Source organism: Pan troglodytes, chromosome 1, assembly GCF_028858775.2.
Source record: "Pan troglodytes isolate AG18354 chromosome 1, NHGRI_mPanTro3-v2.0_pri, whole genome shotgun sequence".
Lineage (NCBI taxonomy): Eukaryota > Metazoa > Chordata > Mammalia > Primates > Hominidae > Pan > Pan troglodytes.
In genome coordinates, this window is record NC_072398.2 from 84294783 (window position 1) to 84309100 (window position 14318).

Here is a 14318-nt window from a genome sequence, read left to right on the forward strand (position 1 = left end):
GTGGTAAATCTAGCCTAAACATAAGGACTATAAGTTTGACCAGTGTTTTTCTGGAAATTAGTACACAAACTTAGAAATGGGAGAAACCCCCAAAGGGCTACATGATGTCCAATGACGTGGCATCCATGGAACCACGAAGGCATGGAATGTGTCATTTAAAAGATACACATTGCAATTGACACAGGTGATTTAAAAAATACATGTGCATAAACTGTAAGTATGTCTGGCTGCCTAATGTACACAGAGATAAATATGCATATATAAATGTACTTCATATACAAGTGCATTTGTATCAGAGCAGTAATTGAAGAAACAGTCCCTTGTGCTCTTGGCTGTGCTGTTTCAGCATTTCATTGTGTCTGTACACCCATGTACAATATTACCATGGCTTCTCACTCTCTGATAAGTATCTAGAAGCACTGACTGTGCTGAGGGAAGAGACCAGGTGCCACTAACACCACAATAAAGCAGACAGAAGTCCACAAAAACATCTGAACTACAAGGGGAGGACATGTTCTTTACCCAGCACTGCAAGTTGGAAAGAATTTATCATGGAATGGATAACCTCCTGGGAAGCACACGATCCACTGACAAATAGTGAATGGGCTCTCTTGGAGGTGCTGTGGCATTCTCAAAGAACTGAAACAGAAAGACTTGGCTTGCTGAGAAGATCATTCAGAAACCTTACCTGCAGGCTGTTTTGAAGCCATCAGCTACTACTAGAAGCACATTTTAAGATGTGGTTGTCAGTTAAAAGGTTCTGAATTTGGTTTGGGAAGGAAGGCAAGCAGCTCATTTAAACTGCCACCCAGACATTTGGGGCATGTGCAGAACTAAATCTACACTCAACTAGGCAGAGAAGAAATAATGGATCACTTATGATTATAATGCATTTTCTTGGGCAGACATCATGATGTGGTAATGTGTCCACATCCATTTTCATCAGACAAGTTCCAGAAAATTGCATTTCTACTCTAAAGAATCTTCAGGAGACTTAAATTTGTTAAAGAAAAACAAAAAAAATTAAAAGCAAAAAAAAATAAAAAAAATCAGTTAACTTCATAATCCAAAAATAATAATAATAATAATAATAATAATGATAAAGCTTAAACCTAGAATAGGATCTCTCAACCTTGTTGCTACTGACATTTTGGGCCAAATATTCTTTATTGTGGGAGATTATCTTATGCATTGTAGGCTGGTTAGCCCTACAATGGTTATCCTCTATCCAATAGATGCCAATAACAACCTCCCTTCAAAATTGTGACAACCAAAGATAGCTCCAGATAGTACCAAATGTCCCCTGGGAGTACAAATTTGCCCCTAGATGAGAACAAAAGACCTAGAGCAAGAACGGATTTACTTTTTCCTTTTAAGGAATTCAGTGTTTAAATGTATTCACTCAATATTCCTTACAGTATTTTAATGAAGTAGTTGCCATTTTCTGTAGTTTAGAAATCAAGACTTCAGACAGATTACGTGGCCAGCCTGATTCAGCTTGATTAGATTGGACTCTCATACCATTTGGGAGCTCAAAGGATAGGCCCTTTTTACAAGATGTAAGCTTAAATTATGTCCCATGCATGCTTGCTTTTCCATTTCCCTTTGTGAATTCCAAAATTCATTGTTACTTTCTACGTGGGACAAAACAAAAGAGTAAAGTGTTGTCTGGTTGAATGTGAAAACCCTTCAATAGGTATGTATCTCAAGGTTGTAGAGTTCCAATTCCAGGACAAATTGTTTTCACTCTTCAATCAAAAATAAAGAGGAGAATCATACTAAGAAAGACATGATATAAAACATCAGTGGGATAAATATTTTCACCTGGTTTTAAAAAACAAAATTATAAGAATTCCTGTGGATTTACTAAAGTTTTAGTCAACTTCTCTGGATGTGTTACCTTCTCTCTGTGTGTATTATATAAAAACTTCTCATAGGGCATGAAGGCTCTGAGTTTTAATATAATAACCTTTCATCAATCCTGAAAAACACCAAACCTCTTTTTAGGGGTTGATATGATTAGACTTTGTGTCCCCACCGAAATCTCATCTTGAATTGTAATCCCCATAATCCCCACGGTCCCCAGGTCAAAGGAGAGACCAGGTGAACTTAATTGAATCATGGGGGCAGTTTCCTCCATGCTGTTGTGATAGTGAGGGAGTTCTCACAAGATCTATCTGATGGTTTTATAAGGGGCTCTTCCCCACTTCACTCGGCACTTCTTCCTGCTGCCTTATGAAGAAGCTGCCTTGCTTCCCCTTCACCTTCTGCCATGACTGCAAGTTTCCTGAGGCCTCTCCAGCCATGCTAACCTGAGTCAATTAAGCCTCTTTCCTTTAGAAATTACCCAGTCTCAGGCATTTCCTCATAGCAGTGTGAGAATGGACTAATACAGGGGTATTACAAGATTATGTATATGGGCTTGCCATTGACTAAAATAGTGCTAGAGGAAGAACTTTCATGGTTGAATTTGCTGTTGTCCTTGACACAAACACACAGCTAAGCAAAAGAATTCCAATCTTGGGGTTCTGAGCTTCAGTAAGCCCACTACCACTGATCTAATCACAGAATGTGATATAATTTCAACGCTGATGGCATGCCACAGTGAACATCTGTAATGCACAAGTCAATTTCTTTCTTCTTGGATGTTAAAATCCTCTGCAGAAGATAATCCAAGCTTCTTGAAAGGGCCTCATTTTTCTGAGGTTTTATAATCTCATCGAAATTAAGAAATTAAGAATGCATTACTCTAGGCCACTACAGAAGAATTATAGACCCCAGGTTTTAACCAGTGCTTCAACTGGCCCCTATTTTTGCTTTCTTTTTTCAAAATTTAACTTTCTCTCCTTCCTTCTATTCTTCCTCTTTGTCTAACTTTTTGTCTAACTTTGCTGGTATAAACTATGAAGCATGCTAAATGTCTCTAAATGCTTGCTAATCCCCCCGGGTTTTAGTCTTAAGTGATTTAAAAAAAAATTATGCTTAAGAAGATAGGAGACATGGAACATATCAATAAATAGAAATATTTGGAAGTAATCTTACTGAAGTGCTGTTCTCCATACAGAAGCCTCTAGCAAGAAGAGGATTTACTTGCAAAGAAATATATTTGGTTTTTTTGTTTGTTTGTTTGTTTTGTTTTTGGAGTTGGAGTTTCGCTGTGTTGCCCAGGCTGGAGTAAGTGGTGCGGTCTCAGCTCACTACAATCTGCACCTCCCAGGTTCAAGGGATTCTTCTGCCTCAGCCTCCCGAGTAGCTGGGACTACAGGTGCAAGCCACCACGCCCAGGTAATTTTTGTAATTTTGGTAGAGACGGGGTTTCACCACATTGGCCAGGCTGGTCTCAAACTCCTGACCTCATGATCCGCCCGCCTCGGCCTCCCAAAGTGCTGGGATTACAGGCATGAGCCACTGCACCCAGCCAGAAATATATTTCTTTACAATAGAAATGAGTACTTATATTTTGTAAAACTCTGAAAAAAAACTTCTGCTTCAATACTGAGGTTATGAAAAGTTCCTAGGTTCTACAACTCTAGACTTCAAACTCTGCCAAAATATATTTTCACATATTAACCTCTTATTTAAAATTTATTTCAATTATCATTTATCTTTCCAAATTATTGAAGAGCAAGTACATAACATAATAAACACCTTATGTGAAAAGTTTGAACATTTTAAAGTTCTACTTTACCTGTGTGGATGATTTAGGTTGGTTAAGAGCAAAAGAAAATACAGAAAAGCCCATTTATAACTTTTCCTGTTAAAATGTTTATCTTTTAAAATTCCATGCTATTGCACACATACAATAGTATTTTCTTTTGCCTCTACTTTAGAAAAAGCACTACAAAGGGGTTCCTGTGCAGATTATTTCCAACAACTTACGCACAATTGGAAGGCTTAGCTCAAATTTTCCATAATAATTTACTTTGTGCTCAGAATAGTCACATGATGTTTAAGCCACCAGAAAAAAATTCCTTAGAAAACTGTAATCATAGTCTGACATTCCATAAGAGGCAACCATATTTCTTAAACACAGAATAGAGGGTTAAAATGCTTATTTTTCTCTTTTAAGGGCTTTAGGAAAGAATAAATAGTTACGAATTTAGTAATGAAGAAAGTCCACAGGGCCCTTCTAAGGACTAGTCATAAATCATGCTAAGCCATCTGCGATGCAGATATACCAGGGACAGGAAAAAGTCATTTTGATATCTGTTTTGCATTATGATAACCTTTGCAGGAGTGTTGAGTGCATTTTTGCTAATGTTGACAGAATTGTACTTCTTCCAAAGAGACAAGTGAAAATGTCTGCCTAGCAGCACAGTTCAACTGGTGTTGTTGGGTCTGAAATTCTTAATCATTGACCAGATGGAGAAGATGGAACTCTCTCTGGTTATTGAACCTGTTAGCTTTGATCCCTTGTCAATCACACCATGATGGAGGAAGAAAAAAACAAAGTATTTCTCAAAAAGGAAATATGCTCCTCATAGGAATCTAACCTACAGTGCTGGAAAAATTAAAACTGGATTGAATTCTACATTGTTTTATTATATTCATGTTGAAAAAGCCCAGGCTACTCTTCATGCATGATTCCATTTAGATAAAAGAAGGCCACAAAAGAAGTGCTGGGTATAGCCCAGTGACTTGGAGAACCTTATCATAACAAATTTGTGCATCTGGAAGCTCACAGAAGACATCAGTCTGTGGAACTCTACATTTCTCCAGTAACGAGTCACTGTAAGAAAACTTATTTTAGTGGACAAACAAGCTTTGTGGTCAAAGATACCACATACTCTAAAAAATGTTAGACATTAGGTTTGTAATCATATTATGATCAAACATATTTAAATTGGTAACCTTTTAAGTTAGAATCATCAGTTTTCTTAGCTGTGCACCCTAATCAAAGTCAAACCAAACTTATTTAATGAGAAAATACTTGTCTTTCCTTTACCAAAGGGAAAAAAAAATTACCACATGCCTTCCATAGCATACAAACACAAAGGTTATATTTTTTGCATTATTAACTACATTTTTTCACATGTAGAAATTCTGAACTGATGACACAAGGCACACCCCAAAATATAGTATTTTGACCTAAACTCTTAAATTAGTGATATAATGCATATTTCCTGAAACAAAACCTATTACATAGCTCATGACCGATAATCATAAAGACCAACAAAAAACAATAAAGAACAACAACTATAAACAATATATAGAAATATTCATAGCCTGGTTTTGCATACCAAAGCATTCTAATAAGATATTTGCTAGAAGAGTAAATATTTCTGCATAGAATGCATGCTAATAGGTGACCCAGACATTATGTTGTTGGAACAGCAAAACTGACAAGGATAAAAGCTTTATATAAAACAGGCCAAATGACAGAATCCCAATAGACTATCTCTAAGCACTATGTCTAACTTATTTATTGATATCCCTGAGAGGAGAATTTAGAGGTCTCTTCAAGCTAACCAATTTACTTTGGTCTTAACTTAATAGACAAATTAATGCAAACCTCCAGACAACCTACGTTGTAAACAGTCTAACAGATTGCTCTTTGGAAATGAAACAAAGAGCCCAAAGTGACATTAACATCCAAAAATACAATCAAATACAGAAATTAACCAATCAAAAGCCTAACAAATTAAAAGAAAATCCCAGTGTAGGAACAGCAAGTATAAAAATGGAGAACAATTCCTTCCCCCACCCCCAATCAAAGAAAAAACTAACCAGCTGAGTTGGGAGTTGAGGGCGAGTTAGCTTGGCTTCCATGGGCTGACACATTGGTAGCAGTGACAGCTGTTTTGGCAGCATAAATATTGGCTTCCTCTTGAAATTTACCTATGTTCTTCTTGTACCGGATTCGCTTATTTCCAAACCAGTTTGATACCTAGAGTAGTTTAAGAGAAGATGAGAAAGTTCACATTTCATCCTTCAGAAACATTGCAGAAGAAAAAAAAGGCTTTATGGGAGAGGTGAAGAGGTAAGCTAATTGGTCTTATCCTACTTATATTAATAATTTGGCAACATCAGTAAAAAGATCTGAAGTAAGAGCTTCAAAAGGACAACTACATAAAATGCGATTCTCTTGTTTAATATAACTAAAATTTAGCAAAACCGCTGTGACAAAAATCTTCCTATAAAGGAGCTGCTCATTTAAGCTAGAACCCTTTTAATTTAGAGCAAGCATTTTAAATTTGCTTACGTCTTCAGTTATGACACTAAAATATACCTAACATTTCAGGAGAAATGCCCCTAGCATTTATCAATGTGAAAGCTGGCTTGATGCCATCAAGATACACAGACCTTTAAATGTCCATATAGGTGCTTTCGTGTGATAGATTAATTGCAAATTTTTAGAAGTTACATAACTTTAATGTGGACTGAGATTCTTGGCTGTATGTCACTATAGACCTTAGGATCAATATAATTCAATCTACCAGATTTCACTGACTATTTTGTGTAAAGCTTAGCGTTATCTACATAAGGAAAAACTGTAGCATACAAATGATTATCCCCTTGAATTCTAGGGTTTAAATGTTAAAGCCAGCAGACACAATAAACCTAATTTACTTTCATTTGTTAATTTATTTCCTTCATGTGGTTCGCTGCAGGTGTCTTGGCTTGATCTGGTACCTCTGCTCCCTTCATACCAAGACCTCTGCCAGACACAAGTGGAGACACAGTTAAATTCAAGTTTTACCCCCATAATTCCTGCCCGGGGAAGGAAAGTTTTATATCCCACATTCCAGATATGATTTTGAACTAAAATGTCGAGGTTTTTATATAATTACAAAACAAACTATGAATCTGGTGAGGGAAGGGGGAGTTGATCCCACATGTACCACAGCTTACGTATTATTTATATTTAACTCCCAACGACGGCAGATAAAGAAAACTGTTGCAAAACTATACTTAATTTTTTAAACGCATTAACAAACTTAAAACATCTTATAAGGATAGCACTGAAAGGCTTATACAGTTTATACTATAGCAGAAATGCCAAGGCTTTCTTTTTTTAAAAAAAATCAGTCTGTACCACCACAATATTAAACAAAAGAGAAAAAAATTCAATAAGAAAATGCTTTATTTATTGTAAATACTGATGTCTACAGAAAAAGAGGTAAACTGGAGGAGGAAGGACACTTTTGGGTGTATTTCAGGATCACTGCATATCTAGTTTCACTTTGAAATTTATGTTTTTCTTGATATAACTTTCACTATTCATAGGAATCGGTCATAATTATGGTTGCTTTTTGATTTATGGGATAGGAAAAGAAGAAAAAAGGTAAGGAGATTTTTTTTCTCAGATAACTGCACAAGCTGAAAGAAAAGGGAAAAAGATGAAGATAATTTGGTAGGACTTTTGAAGAAGAAATACCTGAGGTCCAATTATATGTAAAAAAAAATATGAGCTGAAGGGGGTAAAGAGGGGACATGTTGTGGGAATGATTCCCTTCTAAATGACAAGAATGGAACTGGTAGGAAGGTGCTAGGTCAGTTCAGGGACTTCCTGCATTGTCCAACAGACAATGATTTGGACAATGTATACAATGAGTGTTATCATGAATGAACTAATTACTCAACAGTCATGGACTAACAGCCTAATACACGTTAGGCACTAGGGATGTATAGATAACAGACACAGAAGGAGACATGAAATACAGAAAGAATAGTAGGTTTTATAGGAAGGGTTTGATCCACATTTTGAACAAGTTAATTTTGAAGAACCTCTGGGCAGAGCCATGATGAAGTCCATTAGGAAGTAAAATTTATGAGTTTGGTGCTGCAGGGGAGAAGTTCCATTAGGTATTCAAATGGAGGTATTATTTGTAGCTGCGAGCATGGAAAAGATCACTCAGATAAAGCATATAGAACATTGCTTTTCAAAGTTAAGTGTTCATGGGGAAGTTGTTAAAACAAATTTCTATTATAGATTTCACCCTCAAAGATTCTGATTCAGAATTAGGGTGACACTCAAGAATTTACATTTCTAACAGGCTCCCAGGGGATGCTGATGCTGCATTCTGTGGATCACACTTAGAGTAGCTCTGGTATAGAAAAAGGGCTCTTTAGGGATCTGGGGAGATACAGTCAATAGGCGGATTTCAGATGGATTTGGGTGTGTGGGCAACATATCTTTGTTTTGGGTCATGGGGGAAATCAATAGCTTTTAGTAGATTTCAAAAGAATTTGTGACTTCAAAAAAAGACAATAATTATACAGCCCAAGAGGTATTCCCTGGCTTTGGGAATTAGGAGAAAGATTTAATAAATCATGTGATCCAACAAACCATGATTAGTAAATGGGGCAACTAAGATCCAAAAAGAAAGAGTGAGTTCCCTAGGATCCCACAGTTGACTCTTGTCAAAAATAGGCTCCTTGCTTAATGCTCCTCCTATGACATCATATTATATTGTCTCCCATTGGACTTGTTTAGCAATGGTAGCTTAGTTGCTTTGGGGAGAGACAGATGTGATGGGGAAGAAAGAATGGCATGACTTTGGCATGGGCAGAGGAAAGGGAAAGGTGACACAATATGTAAATAAGCATTTTAATGGACACACTATTTGTACCTTGAGTTTCCATAATGAAGGAAGTGAAGGCTGTGGGAACAGATCAGGATTTTAACTTGTATCCAGCTACACTACAAATTACCTCCAGGAGAATTCCTTTTACCTTCAACAGGAAGTTGAAATTCTGAATTCCACACTTGGAATTCAGACAGTAGTAATTTCATTATATTTTAAAAGCAAAAGGTTCCATGATAAAATTCAGTGATTTGATATTTGCTGCATGTTTGTGGTCCATACCTAGAAGCATTCCTCAAACATGTAGCAAGTATCAAAAAGCATTAATTCCCTTTTTTGTGGAAAAGGGGTTTCGATTTGGATAAGAATGGTGATAGCCCTAGAAAAAACTAGGCTACTTAAGTTTGACGGCTGACGTTCCCGTTTCCCAGAATTGTCAAGACTAAAAATGACCTCCAGCTGGGTCAAAGCACCTAAGGAAGGCCCAGGTTAAAAAGGAGTCAATTCATTCTGCTTTATCTGAAAGAATGTTTTCAAGGATATTTGCTGCTGTAAAATCATCTTAGTTTGTTGGGAAGGCTTGGACAATCCCTTCATTGTCAATACTTTTGTGGAGCTCTATATTCTGACTGGACCTAATTCTGTATAGCTAAACACAGGGTGATGGGATCAGCATCCTGCAGGGATTAACAGAAGTCAGGATTCAATTCAAGGAGGTACAGATGCTTAGTTTATATAAAAGAGCATCTACTTCATTTGAAAAACGGTAAGTGAAATTTCTCACTACAGTAGCCTTCACTACTCCCTCCCCTCCCCAGTTTTAATGGAAATACCAGTACATTTAATTCTCCTGCATGTGACAAAATTCTAAGGAAAACTTTCTCCGACAGATTTCAGAATTATCACTGTGGTTCTCAATTAGAAACCAGTGGTGGTATTTGAGGTTCAGACTGAATAAGAAATTTGGGTGGATCTTTTGAGTGGACAAAATACACGTACACATAAATATTGCCTACTTTTCTGCTTCATATTCGTGTTGAAAACTCTAGGCCTATAAAAATTTTATGTCATGTATCTTTCCAAGTCATCAGACACCACCTGTTATGGTTATTGCTCTTTGGGGGAAGGGGGCATTCAGTGACATTTTGTTCAACCATTCCAATGTAATCGCAGTGACATGTTAAAATTCCTACACTCCATCAGTTATAGAGTCAGCACATCAAGAGGAGACATTTAAGTTCTTTCATTTAAAAGGCTATGTAACAACTAGTTCCATTCACTGACTCTTAAAAGTTCCTGGGTTGGGCAAAAAATGGCTAAGGAATTGACTGAGTTTGAAAAAACAGCATGAGGAATGCAGATAACTTTCCTAGTACACTTCAGACACCTCATCCATTTGAAGCAAAGGAGTGCTCGATGGGAAGAACCCTGACCCTGTTTTTACATTGTACTCTACTTATTCTTCTCTTCCTTCTGCTGGTTCTTCTCAAATTTTGCCAAGTACTTACCTAGAAACTCACTTATACACATACGCATCAAGTGCTTACCGATATTTTAAGGCTATAGCTGATGGGACTTGCAAGGCATGAATGTCCAGTAAAGCAAGACCTCTAAGAGCCTGCCCCAGAGGCCCCACCATGGCCAGGCTACAGGCTGAGGCTTTTGAGGGGCTGCTTACCTGGGAGACTGTGATGCCACACTTCTTGGCTAACTCCTCTTTGGCTTCCTCACTGGGGTAAGGGTTGCTGAGATGGGAATAGAAATATTCATTCAGGATTTCTGTCGCTTGCTTGTTGAAATTCCGTCTCTTCCGCCTTTGTAAAGAGAAAGGAAATAATAACAAAAAGGCTCACACCAAATAAATATAAAATGGGAGAGAATAAATCTACTTCTGGGAGAAGACAAATTTTTGAGCAAAAGGTGAATTGGAGCAGATTTACCAAAATGGGCTGGATGCCAAAACCAACACTAAAAGCATTTGCTCAATACTTCATTGTGTACCATCTGGGCACCGAACAGAAGAGTGGTCACAGATATTTTTGCAGAGTAGTGAGGAGTATAAAGTTTCAAAATTTGGGCCATCTTGGTTTGTTTTTTTGAGATGGAGTTTCACTCTGTCACCCAGGCTGGAGTGCAGTGGTGTGATCTTGGCTCACTGGAACCTCCACCTCCTGGGTTCAAGCGATTCTCCTGCCTCAGCCTCTTGAGTAGCTGGGATTACAGGCACGTGCCATCACACTCAGCTAATTTTTGTATTTTTAGTAGAGATGGGGTTTCATCATATTGGCCAGGCTGGTCTCTAACTCCTGACCTCATGGTCTGCCTGCCTCAGCCTCCCAAAGTGCTGGGATTACAGGCATGAGCCACCGCGCCCAGCCCCATCTTGGTTTTGAATCCTCGGTCAATTGAATATCAGCTGGGTGATTTTGATCAGCTTCTTCCGTGAAAGTGAAGAGGGTCATACTGACTTCACAGGGTAAGAGTAGGGAAGAGATGAGACCACACAAAGACAGCACTCGGCACAGCGCCCAACACATGGCAGGTGCTACAACTTGGTCTTTCTTACTACCAGGTTCCAGGCACTGGGCCTGACCCCTCCCTCTTGGCAATCAATTCAAGTTATTCATTTTTCACTACTACTGAGGTAGATATGATTATTCGTATTTACCGATCAAGAACTGAGCTCAAAGGTCACTTGGCTGGTATGTAACAGAGCTAAGGTATTAATTCAGGTCTGACCACTACAAAACCCAATCTCTCTCTTCTATACAAATTGGCTCCTCACAATTACGCAGAGCTTCTGCAGCCATAAGTTAAAAATAAGTTATCATGTTCTTTCCATTCTATCCCCATGTAAATGCATGTAACACTTTTAAAAGGCATCTGGGGAAGAGGGCACAGAACTGACTGAAATTAACCCCCAACATCTTGACCTCCCTCAAAAGGAGAAAAGTGGCACTTCTTAAGCAAGAACAGCTGCTAAATGGTAAAACAAAAGCCCACAGAATTCTTTTTCATATACAGGTTGCCAAAAAGGAGAAAATCACTTTTTTTTAATAAAAGCATTTTCTGCCTTAAAAAAAAAAGTGCTAATTGAACTAATTTAAAGTGAGAATCACTTTATTGCTTCCTGACAATGAAGGCCTGTGGATAGTTGAGGGAGTTGCAGGCTCAATGCAGGGGCTGGTTGGCCCTCCTTGAAGTTGTGTGGTCTTCATCTTTAAATTAGTTCACTTAGCACTTTTGCCTTTCTTGCTTTTATTAAAAGCTTTTCCTTACGGAAAAGATTTCCAGAACATCCCTGATTATACCAGGATATAGGATTTCCCAATTTAGCCAACAGAAAGCACTGATGGCCTTGCTAGACAGGAAATTCAGCTAATATTGTATTTTCAGGGTCCCACTTGGATTAATTAACACAATAAAGTGCCTGATTTTACCGGATGAACACCATCTGTCCACAGGTATTAACCACATCTGTCCAGATTATGCCAAGCCCAAGTCACTCTCCTAAATCATGCTGAGTTTCTGGGTCACTCAGCATCAGAAATTGTACAGATTGGATTTAAAAGCCCAACTGCAAAGTGGGCATGTGTTAAAAGCTCTTGCATGATGGGAATTTGAGGAAGATAGCCAAGTGACTAACAGGGTCTGCAGGCCAGGCTTTAGATAACCTTTGGCTTCTCTTTCTTCTTCGCCTAAAGACTGTTGTTTTAGGCCTGGGGAACTGGACCCTGAAGGCTCCCTAATTTGGAGAGCCTCCGTTCCTTCATTCAGTTGTTTGCATTAGCATTACTGTGTATTTTTTGGGACTCTTCCAATTGAGCTCAAAGGAAACCTCTCTGGAATGAGCTGGTGGTATGCGGATGGTGCAGACAGCTGTTCCCAGCTCTTCTCTCTTTGTGATGTGCAATCTTCCCTAGGTGGTCTCATCTACTTTGATGGACTCGCTTATCACTTCTTTTAGTAGATGTCTTAATCTAGGGCCTTTGAAATCCTAGGATCAGGATTTTTCCAAATTTCAAGAAACCTAGTGAAAATAACACCTTTCTACAATAAGGTTGAGCTAACTGAGACGCCTGGTTTCTTTGCTTTGGCTTGAAGTGTTATCACCTTGCTGAGTTAACATTTGTGATTTCAAACCAGTCAGTAGCTTTGTGAGTTGGGCATCTAGGTTTTGAATTTAAGAAATTTGGAAGTTGATAAAATATTACCGGATAAATATGGTGTTTCAGGGACAGAATATTTTTGAATCACAGGGTCCATGGGGGAAGTTTTTTATAAAAGACTCATGATAGTGAGACGTGTAGACATCACAGACATACACTGCTAACTACCAAATTTGTTATCTCCTGCCCTAATACCTCTGCTAAGAGCCATTGGCCCATTTATGACTGCAGACTCCAAGCATCTTCAAACAAACTGTTTCCAAAACTAAGATCACCTTTTACCCAAATCGGCTCCATTTTCCTTGTTAGTCTTATTATTTAGTGACATTACTGTAGATATGGTTCATTATATTTGCTAATTTGTTCATTCATTCATTCGAAGATTGGAGTACCTAGCATGTGCTAGAAACTAGGAGTTTCTCAACTCTTCCTGCTTTCTTACCTTCATCAAATGATTGCCCCCAAAGCACGTCCTGACAGTTCTACACTTTCAAATCTACCTCTTCTGTTTCATTCTAATTGCGCTGCTATTTGTGAAGTGAGTGAAGAGGAGCCGCTGCCTGTTGTATCACTGTATGACTAGTGCTGTCCAAGAGTACTTTCTACGATGAGTGAAATGTTCTATATCTCTGCTGTCCAATACAGTAGTCATTGGCTATGTGTGGCTACTGAGCAGCTGCAATGTGGCTAGTGTAACCAGAGAGCTAATTTTTAAATGTTTATTTATTTTAATTTAGTATTTAGTTAACTTAAATTTAAAAATAAATAGCTATATACCAGAGCAACACTAGATCAATGCTTTCCTAAGAAGCCCTCCTGGAAAAAGATTGTAGCTCTGGGGACACCATCAAAAACATAAAATATCTTTGGAACCTCTTGTTTTAGTCCACTTTATAATATATCAATGTTTATCTTAAAATAAGAATATTTTCTTTGGAGTACTTTTACAAAATGTGAAAAGTATTTCAATTTATTCTGTGCAGTGCCAGTTTGAGAAGCACAGGCTTCAACAATTGTTCTTTACATTGTCTTTTCTCCAATTCAGCTCATCTTCAAGAGAATCACTAGAGTAATCTTTCTAAACCACAGATATGATCATGTCACTAATCATTATAAAATTTAACAATAATGCGTATATATAAATAACAATGTGCAATAATATATCGTATAACAGTAATAATATATAACACAGTAATCATTATGATAGCTGAATTATGATGTGAATATTATATGCCAGATACTATACTAATATTTATTCCTATTTACAGGATTATCCCTGTTTTACAGGTAAGAAAACTGAGTCTTGGGAAAATAAGCCACTTATCCAGCGTCATATAGGTCATCAGGGTTGTAGCCAGAATTTGAATCCAGTGCAATTTTATGTGATAACTTCCCATACTTCTTCCTTAAACAGCTCTGAGGGTTTCTGCTGTTTAATAGGATAAATTCAAAATCTTCACTGGTACAGTTAAGGGTTTTCAGTGGATCTTTCCTATCCCTAGTGCCTCATTTCCCCTCAATGCTACACATGCTCTGAACAATTTCATCTAGCCACATCATATGCCTCTGCATTCCCCAAAGACTTGTGGCTTTCATGCTCCTGTGGCTTTTCACACCACCC

At 37.8% G+C, this 14318-nt stretch overlaps 1 protein-coding gene across 12 annotated transcripts in view; it reads right to left on the reverse strand.

The window, feature by feature from the left end:
* PBX1 (PBX homeobox 1) overlaps positions 1–14318 on the reverse strand; it is a 326500-nt gene that overhangs the window by 68085 nt on the left and 244097 nt on the right. For all 12 annotated transcript variants that reach the window (XM_009436895.5, XM_009436875.5, XM_024349811.3 and 9 more), the window contains 2 exons: positions 10207–10342; positions 5728–5887 (listed from right to left, as the gene is read on the reverse strand). In XM_009436895.5, coding sequence (XP_009435170.1) covers positions 5728–5887; positions 10207–10342 — 296 coding nt within the window. The remainder of the gene's footprint in view (positions 1–5727; positions 5888–10206; positions 10343–14318) is intronic.